This window comes from Chamaea fasciata, unplaced genomic scaffold, assembly GCF_029207755.1.
Source record: "Chamaea fasciata isolate MVZ Bird 193981 ecotype frontalis unplaced genomic scaffold, bChaFas1.0.hap1 SCAF_3, whole genome shotgun sequence".
Taxonomy (NCBI): domain Eukaryota; kingdom Metazoa; phylum Chordata; class Aves; order Passeriformes; family Sylviidae; genus Chamaea; species Chamaea fasciata.
In genome coordinates, this window is record NW_027094088.1 from 34,136,740 (window position 1) to 34,154,627 (window position 17,888).

Consider the following 17,888-nt stretch of genomic DNA (forward strand, 5'->3'; position numbering starts at 1 on the left):
AAATCCATCACTCAAGGAGAGTGTAGGGGATGAAGGGCTTACAGTAAAAACAGGCATCCATAGTAGTTCCTTGTTATGATGATTGCTGAGAGGCAACAATTACATAACAAATATCAGTTATCAAGTATATCCCAGCTATATTGGTATCCTAAGACAGGACAGGCAGTGATTAGAGCCATTTGTTTGTGCCTTAGTGTTTTCTGATCATCTGTTACATTACACTATAACTATTCTCACCACAGTTTAATATACAAATCATATAGTCTAGTTCAAGAACATAATTTTTTTAGCTAGAAGCTATAAAAAGCCTAGTTTTGAGTAATGAAAAATCCCTATTTTGATGTTTATGACTGCTGGTAAGATATATTCAGTGAACATAGAATTGATACATTTGTCACAAAATTTAACGTTGGTTTCTGTGTGCATGTTTAGTACCTTTTCGATACCTTTTAGTTTTACTCAATGCCTTTTCTGGTTTAATTGCTAAAATTTTTCTTTTAACTTCATTTCAAAGAATTTTTTTGAGGGTATTTAATTTTCAAAATAATTTTTGAATTTTCTAAATATTTTTGTGTAATTTAGTAAGCTAATCCAGCATGCTATACCTTGCTTTTAGAAAGTGAGAGTTGGAGGTGGCAATTGGAATTTGGTTTGCCTGCCTCCAGTGTTTTCTGTTTTGCCTTCTATATGGAGGTTTTTATGTGTTGTCTGAACCTTGTCAGGTTGCTTAAAAAATAAATGTCATGAGTGAATTTCTAGCATTTTATCTTCTGTGAAAACAGAAGTTCATACATAACTTCCTGTACGGAAGTAACTTTCTGTCAGACTTTTCCATCTGGTGTTTTCATGGTTTTGTTTTATAGTACCAGAATGTCCTCTTAAAGCTTCTTGGCCAGGTTGCTTTCTTGTCTGGTCACTTTTGGAGCCAACACTTCCCTTACAGCCCCACTGACATTTTTTTTTCATCTACCATGAGCCCCAAGTCCTTCCCAGCAGGGCTGACACCAGTCCCCAAGCTGTGCAGTGCCAGCACTTGGCCTTCTTGAGCCACATAAATTTCACATGGACCCACTCCTCAAGCTTATCCAGGTCGTACTGGATGGCGTGTCCCTCCAGTGTGCCAGCTGCAGCACTTAGCTGCATGACATCCACAGACTTGCTGAGGGTTGCACTTGTTCCCACTGCCTGTCATTGGTAAAGACATTTCATAGCTCTGGTCCCGGTGTCATCCCTGAGCGACACCACTTGTCACTGAAGTCTTTCAGGACACTGAGCCATTGACCACTACCCTCTGGATGTGACCATCCAGCCAATTCCTTATTCTCCTGTCTGCCCATTGAATCCATCTCTCCACTTTAGAGTGAAGGATGTTGCGGTGACCATGTCAAAGGCTTTACAGAATTCCAGATAAATGACATCTGTAGCCCTTTTCTTTTCCACTGTTGGGGTCACTCCATCATGGAAGGCCACTGGCTGTCCTGAATCACCTCTCTGTCCTTCATGTACTTTAGCATAGCTTCTAGTAGGATCTCTGTGATCTTCCCAGGCACAGAGGGAAGGCTGAAAGGTCAGTGGTGCCCAGGGTTGTCCATTCTGTCCTTTTTAAAAATGGGTGCAGGTTTTGCCTTTTTCCAGTTCACCTGAATGCTGTGACTTTTCAAAGCTGTCATGGCAGTAGAACTGTTCTGGTGCAAATGATGTATTCCTTCTTTATTCCAGCGTTGCTGCCCAGAACCTAGTAAGAGGATTCCCTCTTGGAGTGGCCGCCCCATCTGGATGGATAAGATGGTGCTTTGCAGAGTGAAGGTCCCCCACACCTTTGCTGTTCACTCTTACACTCGTCCCACCATCTGCCAGTACTGCAAGCGGCTGCTTAAGGGCCTTTTTCGCCAAGGAATGCAGTGTAAAGGTAAACATTTCATTTTCTGCCCTAGCAGGTAATTTCAGTAAAGGTCATGTATTTAAAGCTGATTGCAACTTAGGTGGCTGTTTACTGCAAAAGAGGGAGGTGTAATTTTTGAAAAATTGCATAATTTTCAGAAGATCACAGCAGCCCTCACTTTCATTGTAGTAAAGCTGTGCATTGTACATTTTTCTGAAAAATAACATTTAATTGTGTAGATTGGAAACACTCTAATTCTAGAAGGATAATTATGAATTAATAAAAATGGGAAATGCTTCCTTTTGTTCAATATCTGTATTGTAGACTGACCACTAAAGAGTTTTTGAATTTTCATTGTATTATTCTAGTGCAGGATACTGATTATTACCTTTTAGAGGTAGGTGCCTGTGCTGAACTTGCATGGTTTTTACGTAGCATATGTAAACATGCATGGCTTCAGTTCTCTGGCTCTTCCATGTGGTTCCTAGGGCGTAACTAGTGTGATCTCCTTCTGGCTTTTTATTACTAGTTAGTGCAGATCTGTCAGCATTGTTCTCTCGTGTGAGTTTGTCAAATGGGAGTATCAAAGGTCAGCTTTTTGAGAGGTCACTTAATACATTTTCAATTTGCTTTATTAGAGGAGAAAAAGAAATGTAAGCTTAGAGCTGTGTTAACTTTTTTTTTGACTAGTAATACTGCTGTCTCGTGTAAGTAAGGAAGTAGTTTTATCTTTCGTTTCTGTTGTTATTTGCAGTCTTTGTTGTCTGTTTGAAGTCTGCATCCTATACTGGTTTTGATATTTTTCCAGTCAGTGTGTCTCTTGGATATACTTGATACAAAAACAATGAAGCCTGAAAAGGATGCCTTGTAGTTTTAACATATGGATGCTGCTAGCCATAAACAATTTCTGTGACTGTATTCAGCTGAACAAATGGGGCTACCACATCAGTTTCAGGGAATTGAATGACACTAGATAAAAATACTATTTGTATGCATATTGTAAGCATTTATGCATGGAAAACAAGCCTAGAGAAATGCTATGTATATGTGCAGGACAGAAATAATTGTCTGTTAGGCCTCTATTTATGCAGTAAGATCCTTTACTTATTTTTAATATATCAGGAATTTATATCAAGCGGTTAAAATATTTTCATATAGACTTCTCCTACAGATTGTTAACGTTTCCCACCAACTTGTGCACATTCACAAAGCTTAGGGTCTTTTAGTAGTTTTATGTTTCTGATTTACCCATAAGAGCCCTGGATTTCTTGATTTAATTCAGGTTGCTGTTTGGGCTCTGAGGATGATGTTTGAGATGCTAAGGCTGTATTTTTTGTTAATAAATGTGCCCAGAAACATTCCTGGACACTGAGATCAGCTGGGACAGAGTGACCCGTATCCATGAACAAGTTTTCTTAGCATCCCAGCCTGGGTGGCTCTATGCAGACTGCCTGTTTGGAGTAATTTCATAGGATGCTCTGGTTTATGAGCTAGATTTTGGAACTGTTTGGGATTATGCTAATGCTGTGGGCCAAAGGCCTCCTAGGGGATGTTTGTAACTATTTACTAGACTAGATAATTGCATCACAATATCCAGGAATGTTTCTGAATGTAGTTAGTTTATTAGGATAGACTCAGTCTTCTAGTTTCCTGACAGGATTTGAAATGTTTCTTCTGTTTCTTCTAGCCTCCTTTAAAGTAGTGAAGTAATTGTGTTCCATAATACAGACTGAAGCCACGGCTGTAAAAAAGACTGTTCATGGGTCTCCTAGGATGCATCCTTTTAGGCACTCAGAAGCTGAGCAGTATTGTATTCTGCTCCAGAATTTGGCTCCTCTGCTACTAAAAATGGAGAGAGAATGGTTTTTCTCTTGTGAAAGAAAAACACGTTGAGCTTGCTTTGGATAGCAAAAAGAGGCTAAATTAACAATATGAAAACAGTTGTGGGAGCAGCAGGGAGTTTTGAAATTCGTGGTGTTAATGGAGTTGAAAATCACAGGGATGCTACTAAAAGGAAATTCCTGTTAATACCAGTAATGTTGCATGCTGGACTTTGTTCAGTAGGCTACGTCTGATACCTTGGGTGCAGAAATGGCACACATCCAGGTGAGATTCCATCTCCATGTCAGGCCAAATCTGGACGTAATGTTATTCTGCCTGCCCTGTGTCAGCAAGAAATGGAGCTTGAGTAGCCAGGCAAATCTGTAACCTGAATGAGACAGGAACTGGACTTCAGGATTTACTGCAAGAATATATTTGCTCTGATGTAGTTGTGTGATCGTAGAGTCATCTGAGGTCTGCAAGCCTTAGTTGGCAGGTAGGGAAAAATGTTAGAGATGAGACAGTTAAATCATATAGCAATGGAAAAAAGGATGTGGAACAAATGAAAGAATGGGAGAAATTACATCATGAGGGAAAAATAGCTGCAGAAAAAGCTACAGAAGTAGCAAACCATTTTGTACTGGAAGGGGAAGTACTGACATAATAAATAGTGGTGGGACAAATCAACATGTGACATAAGAACAAGATTGTTCATTTCCTTCTGAAGGTGACCTCATTGGTGCTGTCTTCAGTTAAATGCAAGTGTATGGATCTGGATTGAAGTTTGTGTTGGACGAAGTGCATGATAAATACTAGTGTCCAAGTGAGAGTGAGGTTCTGGTGTCATGAGTTTATTTATCTGCTGTTTTAGATTGCAGATTCAACTGCCACAAACGCTGTGCACCTAAAGTACCTCGAGACTGTCTTGGAGAGGTTATTTTCAATGGAGGTAAGATGAGAAACATGCTTTCAAAAAGTGAGAGATCTTTTGAGGCTTAATAAGATGCACTAGTATTTCGTTCCCTCATCTCTGAATATTTGACATCTTTTTATTTATCTTGCCGCTTTTTTCACGGAGGTCAGTAAAAATGAAAAAGATTCACTGTAAAACTTACACTCTGGTGACTTAAATTCACTTAATCTGTCTTGACAAGTTCACTCTGCTTTGCTTGGGATTGCTCAATGGAAATGAAAAATCTAGAAGGCACCCCAAAGTACAAAATTTGAAGATTGGTTGTGATCAGTCTGCTCATTGTTCACCATTAATTATATACTTTAAAACACCAATATCTGAAGAAATGTACCATTTTTTACAACTTTCTCATATCCATGAGTTAAAATCCATGATGTTTACTGGCCAGAGTTAGCTGAGGTGTTTGAGATAAAAGAGAAAGGAGTAAAAGCCCAAGCCAAATCAAAAGAGAGAGCTCTAAGTTCTGGAAACCTCAGTGAAGTAGGACTGCTTTCTGAATAGACCTTGCAGAATTGAAAGGGCAGTGTGCGGAGCACTTTGTGGAAGGATGATTAGTGTATTTTTATAAGTTTTAGCCCAGTGTTAAAGTGATGAAATATGGGATAGATGAGCAGATAGGGAATAAAAATGGATTGAATGGGTGGGCCTAGAGAATGGTTATCAATGGCAAGTAACTTGTGGTGTACCCCAGGGGCCAAGAAAGGGTCCAGTCCTGTTCAACATCTTTATTAATGATCTTGATGCGGCAGAGTGTACCCTCAGCAAGTTTGCAGGTGGATGGGAGGTCTGGCTGATACGACAGAGGGTTTGTGCTGCTATCCAGAGGGACTTCAACAGACTGGAGAAATGAACTCGGGGGGGTTGTTGGGCCAGGTGACAATTAAAAATCTCCTCCAACTTCAGCCATTCTGTGGTTGTGTTGCCTTGTCACACATTTTGTAGTGCAACAAAATTGGTGATGTGGAGCAAATCGCATCAAACTGTACAACTTGATTCAGAGGCTGGGGCAGCAGTTGTGTTAGCTATGTGTGTCTGTTGCCATTGCACAGTATATCCCATGCATTCATGCCAGCTTTCTCCAGCTCCCAGGCTCTTTCCTGGATCTTGAGGTTGGCGAACAGCAATGTGCAACATGATGTTGCTGCAGCCTGGTTTTACTGCCCTTGTGATGCTAAGGTGCTAAAGGCCACATAGTTTGGGAACTACGGTTTCATGCAATTCTTCTGAAGACGTAAGGAACAATTTATTTTTTGTTCTTTCTCCCAATCTTAATTGAACTCACCCCAGGTAAACACACAAACAACCCCCCACAAACCAACAAACAAACAAAAAAAAACCATAAAAAGGCTACAGATGAAGATATTTCTATGTCTTAATTCTTAGTTTTCTACAGTACCAGTTGTACAGCTTTTGAAAACACTAAATTTCTGCCTGCAGAAAATCAGAGGTAAATAAGATCTGTTCTGCTTTTCTCTTTTCCTGCAATTCCACAGCCCCCCGTTTCTTACTTTTCTTGTTATGAACTACAAGGGCAGGGAGAGCTGGGTTGGGTTTCTGTTAATGGAGAACTTCATTCGCACTGCAATAATTCTCTGGGTCATCTCTAGCCATCAAAAGGTTACTTTGTTCTGATGACATGTGGAATAGAATTACATAATGAGATCTAGGTTTAGACTTTAAGCTTTTCACTCTGTTTCTTTCAGTATGGTTCCTGTTTTTAGTTGGGTCTGTCTTGCCTTGACATTTAGCAAAATGAAATTGGTAATGCTCATTAGCATACTCTTCATCTTATAGCAAAAATGTGAAGATTTTGTACACTGTGAATATAGTTTTATGTTTATTTCTATAAGTGTGAACTGAAAAAAAAAAAAAAAAAGGGATTTTGGAGGATTTTTTTTTTTTTTTTTTTTTTTTTAATGTTGTGTGTTTGAAATAATGTCTGACTTGTGTTGTTTCCAGAACCTGCTAGCCCAGGCCAGGACTTGGATATGCCAATGGAAGTTGATAGCAGTGAAATGAACAGTGATGGTAGTCGAGTTCTAGATGATGCTGAAGAGCCCTCTCCTCCGGAGGACAAAATCTTTTTTATGGATCCATCTGACCTTGATACAGACAAAGATGAGGAAGCTGTCAAAACAATCAGGTAAGTTATGGGATAGATTTCTTTGCTCAGGATGTACATTACTCAATATCGTGAGCAAAATGTTTCCAGTTAGCCCAGTTTTATTGCTGAAAGTGTAATTTTCCTTTGTCTGGGGTTTCTTTTTTTTTTTTTTTGGCTTGAAAATACTTTGTAATACTCTCCTGTCTCAAGAAAATCTAAAACATAAGTAGACTAAAAGAATATAGTCTCTTCTAATTGGAAAAAGTGTTATGCTATGACAGTTATTGAAGAAATACAACCAGATTATTGTGGCTTAACAAGGCTAATGCATGCTTAAGGTCTCCGTGACTTGAGCCTAATTTAGTTACTGTTATATATGTATGGATGTAAAAGGTATTAGTTGGGATATTTTAATATTGGCATCATAGTCTATGCACATTCTGCAATAGTTTGCTTTATTTATCTTGAAAGTGATTGTTTCTGAAGTCTTTTATCCAATAACTATTAGCATGGTTCCTTAAATCAAATTTGATCTTTTTATTTCTCTATTACTCTGAGCAGTATCATCCTGAATTTCTTAGTCATTCTTCCTAAGATAGGTGCAGTTGTTTTTGGTCAAACTAAGCATTACTGTAGCTCAGGGCTTAATGGCAAATTTGTGAGGGAGAGCATATAATGATACTTCCCAACTTTCAGTGATTTATAGCTCAAGGATCTCCTGAGTGAGAAGCAAGGATTTTTCCATTTATTTCTAATCAGATTAGAAGCAATTCGGGTTTTTGGCATGACAGCATTCTGTAGCCAATTCTGTAGTGTAACAGCATCCTTACATTTTTTGTTTTGAAACCACCTCATGTTCTGTGTTTGCGTATCTGTCTGTTAGTGCCACATGTAGAGCTCTGGTGTTAGGCAGGCACCTCAGTGCTATTAAAACTGTATGTTTAATTAATCGCTCTCTCAGAGTATTAGAGATTAGCAAACCCTTGTCTGCAGGACAGTTAATGTACCTTAGTATTGATAGAATCTTCTAGTGCAGTTGTGATTTGAGTTAACACACCGTGGTTTATGTTTTCGTAAGTTAAAAGTTTGCTTTGATAGGGACCTTCATTAGCAGCAATATTCTGAAGCAGCATAATCAACTTGCATAGACAAGAAGAAATGGTAGTTATGCTAATGTTAGTTATATTTCTGTGGTGTAAAATAGCATAAAAGACCAGCAGTCGCAGCAGATTGTTTTGAGAGAAGATGATTTCTGTAGGTGTCCCCACTCCAATGTGTTTCTTCTCTGTTCCTTAAATATTGCAATATTTGCCCTAGGAGACCTAGTAGGAGCTCAGATGCCTTATCAAATTCATCCATCAACTAAATATGTATGGGAAGAAAAGGTTGTCTGTTTCTGAAAATTATGGACTAAATGTGTAAAACAAGTATAGTTGCAGTTCTGTTGTATTTTAACTTGTTGTATATTAAACTGTTGTATCTTCTTTTTAGTCCGTCTACAAGCAATAATATTCCTCTCATGCGAGTTGTACAGTCAATCAAACACACAAAGAGGAAGAGCAGTACGATGGTGAAAGAAGGATGGATGGTCCACTACACTAGTAGAGACAACCTGGTCAGTTGCTTCAGTTTCTTAAACTGAATTAAGTTATTTCTCTAAATTAGTGTATTTTATTTCTGATTTAGAGTACCATTTGAAAGAGCTTAGCTGTTATGTTCATTGTAAAGAAATCTGGTTCAAGGGAGAAACTGTAAATATTCAAGATTTTTTATATGGTGATTGAACTGTACTTTTCCTTCTCCGTGCTAAGAAGGAAAAGCATCTCTACATTGTCTCAAATGAATTGCATGTGTAGTATTTCAGTTTTCCTGAGAAGGTAACTTAGAATAATTTCCTTCTGTCTTCTTTCTCTTTAGTAGTCAAACTAAATACTTGTGTCTCTTTTTCTATTCTACTACATGAAAAGGTGGAAACCATAAAAATATTATGTGTACTGAATTTGTTGAGAGGACTATTTTAATGATCTAGGTGTTTGTAAATAGTTATGTGTAGATATGGCAGCCCTTAATTCGTCTAGCAATTCACTTTAAGAGTTGTGGCTTGACTGTATGTCCTTGGGTATGGAAGCATCCTCCAAAAAGACTTTGTTGTTTGTTGCCAGTGCTACCAGTAATGAGCTCTTAACTGAGTAGGGAAGGTACTTGGTTTTGTGTATTGAGGAGGAAGACAAGGCAAAATAACGGGGTTCCTTACTATTGTCTGATGGCAGGAAATGAATCCTCTTATGTTTTGGTAGATGAATAAAAAGGATGAATTTAAGAAGTTCCCAGGTCTCATGGAGAGCATTATGGCATGTTGAGACTGTCCATGAAAGGCAGCAGAAATACTTTTGAATTCTTTATCTCTGTGGCATCTGATTGAAGGAGATTTAGAGATTTTAGAGAAGCAAAGTTATTTAAGTTCTGATGAGATCAAGTTAAGGGGGATAGGCAGCTCAGATTAATGTGATGTTTTCATTTTTTGTGATTGTCAGCTGAACTGACTGCTGTAAATGGTCTTTGTGAAACTACCTTATAAACCATTTCTTTAAGGTACAGTTTTCTAATACCTAGATGTATTTATTGCAATCCAGAATAAGTATCCAGTGTATTTTGTGTGTGGCTACAGCCAAGACTACATAAAAGTCACAATTATCATCAGCTGGCTTTGGAAAAACTAAGGCCAGGCAGCAGATAAAGGTGAATAGTCCTAGCAGAACTGTTCAGGGCAGACGTGGTATTCAGCTCTGATTTAAACTTTCAGTAAAACCAGTGTGGTTTTTTAACCAGAATGTTTTTCCATGGATTTTTTTTTTAACCTCCCCTTAGAACAGTGACCTGATGAAACACCTTAGCTTAGTTTGATTTTCTTCATCTGTCAGTCTGGCTGCTGCTTCAATGACATCAACTGAAAAAGGCCAGTCACATGGAGTATCCTGACTCGAAGTATGGTACCTCCAGCCAAACGATCTCACAGGGCTTCCTAGTGGGAGGAGACTTCCGTATTGGGCATTACAACATCGGCTATTTCCCTTGACAGTTCCATTCTCAGCAATGTCAGTCAGAGTGTTTCCTATTCCTGAAACAACTGGACTTCCTATCAGTTCCAGACAGGTTCATTTTAAGAGCAGGATCTGTGTGCTTCTTGTGCTCCCTGGATAACAAGATGTTTCACTCTTTAATATGAAAAGTTTCTGTATCATCATCTTTACTCTGTCTGACCCTGGTCCCATCCTTGCAGAGTAGGGTACGGGGCAGATTTTGAATTCCTAAGTTACCAGCCTTTTCCTTAATTCCTCTCCTCCAAAGTCTTTCCTGATTCATGATTTAATAAAGAGCATATATGTCAAAAGGAGGGGTTTACCCTTTTGGTTTCACCCACTGTCCCAGTGCTGTCTGGAAATTCCTTTTAGTTAAATCCATTTCTGATCTAGTTTTCTTTGTCTAACTCCTATAGGTAGACTTAGCTTCTCCTTGAATGAAGTGATTTAAGCTCTGCTTAAATATGTAAAAAAAAAACCAGAACAACCAACCCCAAAACGTTTGCTTTTAATATGACAAAGTTTATGAAATAAAAATATAATAGAAAAATATTTCAAACTTTGTCATCCTAAGTTAAAGGTAAGCGTCTTGGATTTTTGTCCCAGAAAAATGGAAGTGGTTTTCTGACTGTATGAGCGTGGTGCAAGCAATGTATCTGAGATGCATACAGCAATATTAGCTTTCTAAAAGCTTCTTTGTTTTGAGGAATGTTCTTCTGCTTAAATTACAAGACAATTATGTACAACAGTTAATCCATGTTACTTTTTGTTGAGGGAGATTTCTTGTTGGTGGATACTTCCAGCAAATGTCTATTTAGTCTGTCTTGGTTTTCTTTTTTCCCACAACATATTTTTTTCATTTGAATCTCATAATGTGTCTGTTTTGCCACTGTATTGACAAAAGAATTAAGGACTAACAAGGCTTGTTCAGTGTTTGAACCTTTGCAATGTTGATATGAGGGCATGGAGGGAGAAAGCATGACTCCCACAGTTGTCGCTAAATTTAAATAATTCAGATTTTGTGAGAATATGCACCTGGAGTAAAGCCTGTCTAGTAACTGTTTTTTCCTATATGAGGTAACTCCTGTTATCACTGCTTTTGCTGTAAGGTAAGTGATATTTTTGCTAGCTCGTGGAAATAATTTTTGAGCTTCTTCTTCAATTAAAACAGTCTTTATTCCCAAAGTTTATTTTTTAATTTCTGTAGTCTTAAGATTAAACTGTAGATTAATTTTGAATGATTATCACAGTAATGTAAAACATTTTTTATTTAAATAATGAGATAGAAAAAGCCATATGAGAGTTTTATTTCTTATGTAATTGTACTGTGCATTTTGTAGAGAAAAAGACATTACTGGAGACTGGACAGCAAATGCCTTACACTATTTCAAAATGAATCTGGAACAAAATATTACAAGGTAATTAATGATGAGTAATAATTATGTTTCAGTTGATTTATTCAGTGCTTTATAGATATGAAATCTACTTGTGAGCAGTTTATGTATTATCTCCATTTTCCCATCTCTTTTTGAATCAAAACTGTGACCAGGTTAATTGTTGCCCAAAGCCTGTAAGTGAGAAGGACCAAGACTAACTCTGAGAAGTTGCTTGCAGCTCCTGCTCTAATTCCCTTGAGTATGTCTCTCCTTACATTTTTGCATGTACTGTTCTCCTGAATTACCTGGCATATTAAGCTTTCCTCTCAATTACCAGAGAATTTCTTTGGCCACCAGTCAAATGAAGGCTTGGATTTTTGTGTTCTCTGAGTAGTGACTGAAAGTTTGCATGCTTATGTGTTTTATTTCAACGTTCCTCAAATTAAATTACTCCCTATTGTACAACTAAAAGTTTCAAGCAAGATTTAGAGGAAAATTTACTGTATAGCCTTATGTTTGTATAAATGAAGCTTAGTGTGTTGTCAATGTAGGATTGTGTTTGGTGGTGGAATATTCAGAAAATGCATTTGAATGTGTAAACAGGACTTTTCCCTTTCTTGTCTTATACCTTTAGGTGGGGGTCCAAATCTTGCAGCTTCTTCCTTTATAACATCTCTAAGATCAAGCCTTTTCTCTGTACACCCAGCTAAACTTGCCCAGATCCTTTTCATCCCTATCTTGACCAATGCAGTCTCTTCTCAGACCTCTCTGATACTTGTATTGCCCTGTGCATTCAAAACACAGCTGGTAAAATACGTTCCTTGCTTGTTGTTCCATTTTATCACTGCTTTTAGTCTTTTCACTTGCCCCTTTGCATCCCTTGTTTTAACTGCTTAGATTTGATTGTTTGTCTTTGCTGTTAGAGTAATTCACAGTTTTTGCCTTTACATTTATTTGCTCTTCATCTCAATCAGCTGCTGTCTCTTATCCTCCTAATGCCTGCCTGGTGTTCACCTGCTTGTTCACTACTCTTACAAGTGATGTGCACCTGCACCTTCCCATGGATGCGGAATATCCTCCTCCAGCTAGTGTGAACTCGAAACCATTTCTTCCTTCAGATCTGTTCCGTAATACTCTTGTACCGTGGTCTTAAACTGACCAGGTGGAGGATAATAAACGTATGCAGATACCTGCTAATGTCTGTATGAAAGAGAATCTTTACTCCAAACGATTCCGATGCACAAAGCAGTGCTTACTGATTAGCCTGTGTAACTGCATCCTCTCCTTAATGTTACTGTTCCACTTCTTCCCCCTCATGCTCTTCTCTGCCTAAGCCGTATAAACTGCAAGGAGAAAATGGTCATTCTTTGGTTGTGCATCACTTACCCACGCAGTTGGGGGTGTGTCTCATGATGAATGTAAATGTAGCTTGAGTAGAAAATAGTAATTGTACAGAGACAACTGTGGTGGGCCTGATGGTCTGTCTACGCTTGTATATAGGAATTCAGAGAACTGGGTGGGCAATGGTCATGTGCAGTTTGAATTTATTTTTGAAGCTTGATGTTCCCATTTTGTTTTTTTGATATATTTGATTTGGTTTCTTTGCAATGCTTGAAGTTACATGAGGGTTAGTGTATTAAAATATTATGTGCATTTTCATTTTTTAATTTTTAATATCTTTCTTCAGGAGATTCCACTTTCAGAAATTCTCCAGGTGACTCAGCCTCGAGATTTTTCACACGTGGTGCAGGGCAGCAACCCCTACTGTTTTGAGATCATCACTGACACGATGGTGTACTTTGTTGGCGAGAACAATGGCAGCACTCATCACAGCCCAGTTCTTGCTGCCTCTGGAGTTGGACTTGACGTAGCTCAGGGCTGGGAGAAAGCCATTCGCCAGGCCTTGATGCCAGTCACTCCTCAACCTAGCCTTTGCACTGCTGCAGGACAAGGAAAAGATCACAGTAAGCAGGCAGACAAGGCGCTGCTGTTCATATGCTGAAGCTGCTGATGGTAGTGATTCCTTTGGGAAAAGTGCTTATTTAGAGTGAAGTATTGATTATCTGCTGAATTAGGTGCATCATTTTCCATGAGTCTCTAAAAAGTGACCCTCAGGTTTGTGGAGGGTGGGCAAATCCTTGAATCTGTTGTAGCAGAAAGTAGTAAAGAATCAGATTTACAATATGAATGCAGAAGGCAGAGTTTTATTGTGGGACCACTAAGAACACAAACAGAGATGTAAAAAGGGAGCACAGATTAGATATTTCTAATATACATAACTAACTACATATATTCAGATTATATGCATACACTTTGAAAGAACTAAATTTTGATGTTTTTTGATGTTAGCACCTATATATGTATAGATTTTAAATTCTGTGAGATGTCAGTAGCTAAAAGAAGAAAAGGAGTTAGTGTTGCAATGTAAGTGCCATCAGTGATGTAAAAAACTTTTTCTGAGCTGTGGGTAGTTATAAAAAGTACCCTGTTCTTTCCATGCACCTTCCCTCCCTTTTTTCCTCTGGCATAGGATTATATTCATTATCAAGGCTCCACTAAACTTATTGTTTTCTTTCTTTTAAGACATCTCCTTATTCCTTGAAACAACATTCCTTCTCATTCTGTACTGAGGTTTATGCTTTCACTTTTTAGTTTCGTTTTGAATTCCAGCTACTCTTTAATTTCCTTGCAGTAAACTTGTCTTTTGCAGGAGATTCTGAGGTCAGTTTCTCTGTCTCTGATATCTGGCTGCTCTGCATCAGTAACAGTTAAGAACATGTAAATGCTAGTGTGAGGTAAAGGCACTTGCTGCGAATGAAGCAGTGGTTTAAAATAGTAAACTATGAAGTGCCGGTACTGAATTGGTGTTTAATTACAGTGAAGAAACATGCCTGTGAGATGGTACCTCATACCTGGCTTTATCCATACATCAAGTGCCACTTTCGAGATGGAAGTTTTAGTTTCATATATATAAATATATATATATGTATATATATACACACACCAAAACTCTATTTGTTTTCTAGCACCTAAGGCTTACTGTTACTGACAGACTTGGAAAGACACTTGATTTTTCCAAAACAAATAGTTTTCCAGATATAAATAATAACATTTCATTGACATTGATAGGGAATAGGACTGCAGTGGTAGATGCTGAGAGGAAGTATTTTAGTATGTTTAGGATTGTAGGAGTATAAGAAACTACTGTGAGTCGGAGAGTGGCATTTATATATTTTTAGACAACTCAGGTTGGTTTTTAAAGTCTCAGAAGGCCACAAAATGTCTGTTCATTCCTCTTCTCCCTACAATTTGTGAATTATGAAATGTATCTCAAGAGCCTTTAAGATAATTATATTTTAGTTTAAAAAATGTCTCAAATACATGCCTTTTAAATGAAAAGACTAAAACGAGGAGGGAGACATTGCTAGTGTTTGAAATACTTGCAGTAGCAGAGAATTTATAGTGTCAAACTATCTAGTTATTATATACCACCTTGTGGCCAGAGGTAGTTAGAAATGAGGATGTTCTTCCAGTTTGACCCATGGCAAAGAATCCTCTGTAACCATGTACCTGCTGTTTGGGTGTTTCTTTGTGGGGTGATTCTGAGCCAAAATGAGAGAGAAAGTAAGCTGTTTACCTGCTGTAGATTGCATATTGAATTGTGGCATTACTAATTTCTTTATAAGTGACTACTTCTTAGCCCTTACTCTTGCACATCTCAGACACTAGAAAAATGGAATTTATTTGGAAAGAATAACTCACTCTTTACTTCTGAGTTATTTCGCATTCTGTAGCCATCTGTGGACTAGTGCTCAGTGTGTTCTGTTAAACACTTTAAAAAACTGTATGTTTATTTTCTAGTTACCTTGCAGCAGTTTTTTTGACCTTAGGGATTTTTTTTCCTGACTTCTTGATTGTTTTCCCCTGCATTCTGTGTAGTTACTTCTGTACTGAGTTGACTGTAGTCAATGACCAGTAGGCATATGCAAGACTCAGAGTTCATATTTCAGATGGAGAATTCAGGGTGTCTTTGAGATTTAGTATTTGTTCCTATCTTCTCTCTGTAAATTTCTTCTTTGAGATAAAGCACTGGTGGCAAAAATCAGACATCTTTTTTCTTAAAATTCTCTTTAGGATGACAAAGGCTCTTTTCAAAGTGCTAGTAAGTCAATAGTGTGTTTTCTATCTACCTTGTAGATGAATTAATTGCTTTTTTTTCTTTAAGTTAACATAATATCGCAGAATTTTTAGATTCTTCTGGAGATCATCCAGTCCAGCCCCACTGACAAGTCAGGGTCCAGGTTACACACGAACACTTCCAGTTGGGTCTGGAATGACTTCAGAGAGACTCTAAGTGATAGATGTCTGTTAGTCTGAGATGCTTTACTTTGGAAAGTCTAAAGAGGATATTTCCTGCCTTCCTTGGTATATCTCTTGCCTGTGCATCAATGTTATTCCTGTAATGAAAAATTCATGTTAGTGTCTGCTGGAGACTGAAGAATTCCTGATCTGATACTTTTACTTGGAAATAACACTTCCTGAATGTGAATGTGCCCTTATATTCCAAGGATTGATATGCCTCTGTAGTTTATCAATGAAGCGAAGATTTTTTCTATATTATGGGCTTCATTGTCTTTTTTAGTAACAGTTATTCTGTTACTTGGTTTCTTTGATTTGTTTCCTTTTCTTATGCATTAATTCTGTATATCTTGGTGGCACAGAAGATAGGAAGCCCCATTCATTTGACTATGAGGGATCTACCATCTCCTCTTGCCTGTATTTTTCTTTATTGCTACCAGAAATCATTATTCATTTAATGAACTATGATACAATTGCTACTGCTTTTGGTTCTCCAGCTGTCTATTGTCTACACACTTGTGTTGTTCAGCTATTTTTGTAATCAGGAATAGGACAAAAAAAGACAAATATTCTCAGCAAAACTTCCAGGGTTATTTATTTAATGAGTTCCAGAGCATGAAGTTTCTGGAAAATAACGCTAAAAATCTTTTTACTGATACTGGGTTAGAAGTCAGTAGAGGGTTTTTGTTGAGTTTCATTTTTCCACTCTTTGGAAAAAGTCTGCCCCTTTTATTTACTTACTTGGCTTTATCTTCTTTATTGCAGAAGAATTGTCTCTAAGCATCTCTGTTTCAAATTGCCAGGTCCAGGAGAATGTGGTGAGTCATGTGCATTGTATTACAGTGTTGTTTATTTATCTGAGTATTACATGGTAATTGGTACTAGCAGTGTCTGGATGAGAAAGCAACACCAGAGCACTATAGGTAAAGAAGTCCATGTTACATGCAGGAGGTAACCTACTTACCTGCCATGGCTGGTAGTTTTTATGAATGTGTGTCCCTGCTTTTGGTGCAGCTCAGTGGATCTTTTTCAGGAAAAGCTTGTTGTGTTTTCCCATTCCATTCAGTGTAATGATGGTACCTTTTACAGAGTTTGATTAATGCCAAATATAATTACCACCTAGCCAGTAATAACTAATGTGGTCCTGAACATTTTAATGGCTCCTGATATTTGTGATTTCTTTTTTTCATGCATTAGGATATCAGCTCTGTGTACCAAATATTTGCTGATGAAGTGCTGGGTTCTGGTCAGTTTGGTATTGTATATGGAGGTAAATTACTTTATTTTCCATTATGCATTTATTAAGGTGGAATGTCTGCTTGATAAATTTATCCTTTTCATACTTAGCTGTAACTAGAATGTCTAGGTGAAGCGTATCTTGTTAAAAGTTTTGTTTGGATTACTTTGCTGCATGTCTCTGCTGTTTTATGTACAGTGTTTCTTACAGTTAAATTCTGGCATTTACAGTTTTGCATTGGCATTCTAATCAGTTTTGAATATGCATTGCATTTTGACCACAGTTAAATACGAAGCAATCTCATTTGGCCATGTTTAATGATTTCTTTAAATTGCAAATTCTAACACTGTTGTTTGTGTTTTACAGTAGTAGAAGTCATATATTTTCTGTCAGTTATACCTGTTTTAAATGACACCTGAGAGATATGGCCAAAAGCAATTAGAAAAACGCAGGGTTTATGGTTTGACAGTATGGATGCAAACCTATTGACATACTTGATGCAAAAAAATTTCTCCCAGCGGGATAAAGTAGAAAGAGGTATTCTTTGCCAGAAGTGTTAGTCCTAGGTTTCAAATCTAGTATTATCACCTAGTTTTTAAAACCTTCTGTTGTAGCATATAACTCGTTTTTAGTATGTAATCACAAAAAAAGAAGATATACTAGAAATGCATATGAACTCTGTTTCTATCTCTCTCTTTTTTTTTAAATCTCGTGTTGTATTTCAAGTGTTGAGAAAACCACAGACCATAAATCTGGAAAGAAAGAAAAAGTCATAAGTAATGATTTACAAGTGGTAATCTTTCTGCTTCTGTCATGTTTTCCTTCTAATCAGGAAGTATTGTGGCTATGATTTTTCTGTGTGCCAATTGTGTAGTTAGATATTATATTACTTCTAAACTGCTTGGTGGAAATACAGTTTGGTCTTGTTTTACATCACTCTTGGAAGAGGTCAGGTTTTTTTTGCCCCCTCTGTATTTTTTAAAGTGTAGTGTGAATCAAAATGTCCTTCCTCTCTTATGCATAGAAATTAAGAAATGCAGGCACTTATTTTAATGA

General features: G+C 37.5%; 1 protein-coding gene across 2 annotated transcripts in view; it reads left to right on the plus strand.

The window, feature by feature from the left end:
- Positions 1–17,888, plus strand: part of PRKD3 (protein kinase D3) — a 42,746-nt gene that overhangs the window by 15,954 nt on the left and 8,904 nt on the right. For both annotated transcript variants that reach the window (XM_066178563.1, XM_066178564.1), the window contains exons 6-13: positions 1,720–1,909; positions 4,575–4,652; positions 6,636–6,819; positions 8,272–8,395; positions 11,201–11,278; positions 12,924–13,200; positions 16,361–16,413; positions 16,793–16,865. In XM_066178563.1, the coding sequence (XP_066034660.1) occupies positions 1,720–1,909; positions 4,575–4,652; positions 6,636–6,819; positions 8,272–8,395; positions 11,201–11,278; positions 12,924–13,200; positions 16,361–16,413; positions 16,793–16,865 (1,057 nt within the window). The remainder of the gene's footprint in view (positions 1–1,719; positions 1,910–4,574; positions 4,653–6,635; positions 6,820–8,271; positions 8,396–11,200; positions 11,279–12,923; positions 13,201–16,360; positions 16,414–16,792; positions 16,866–17,888) is intronic.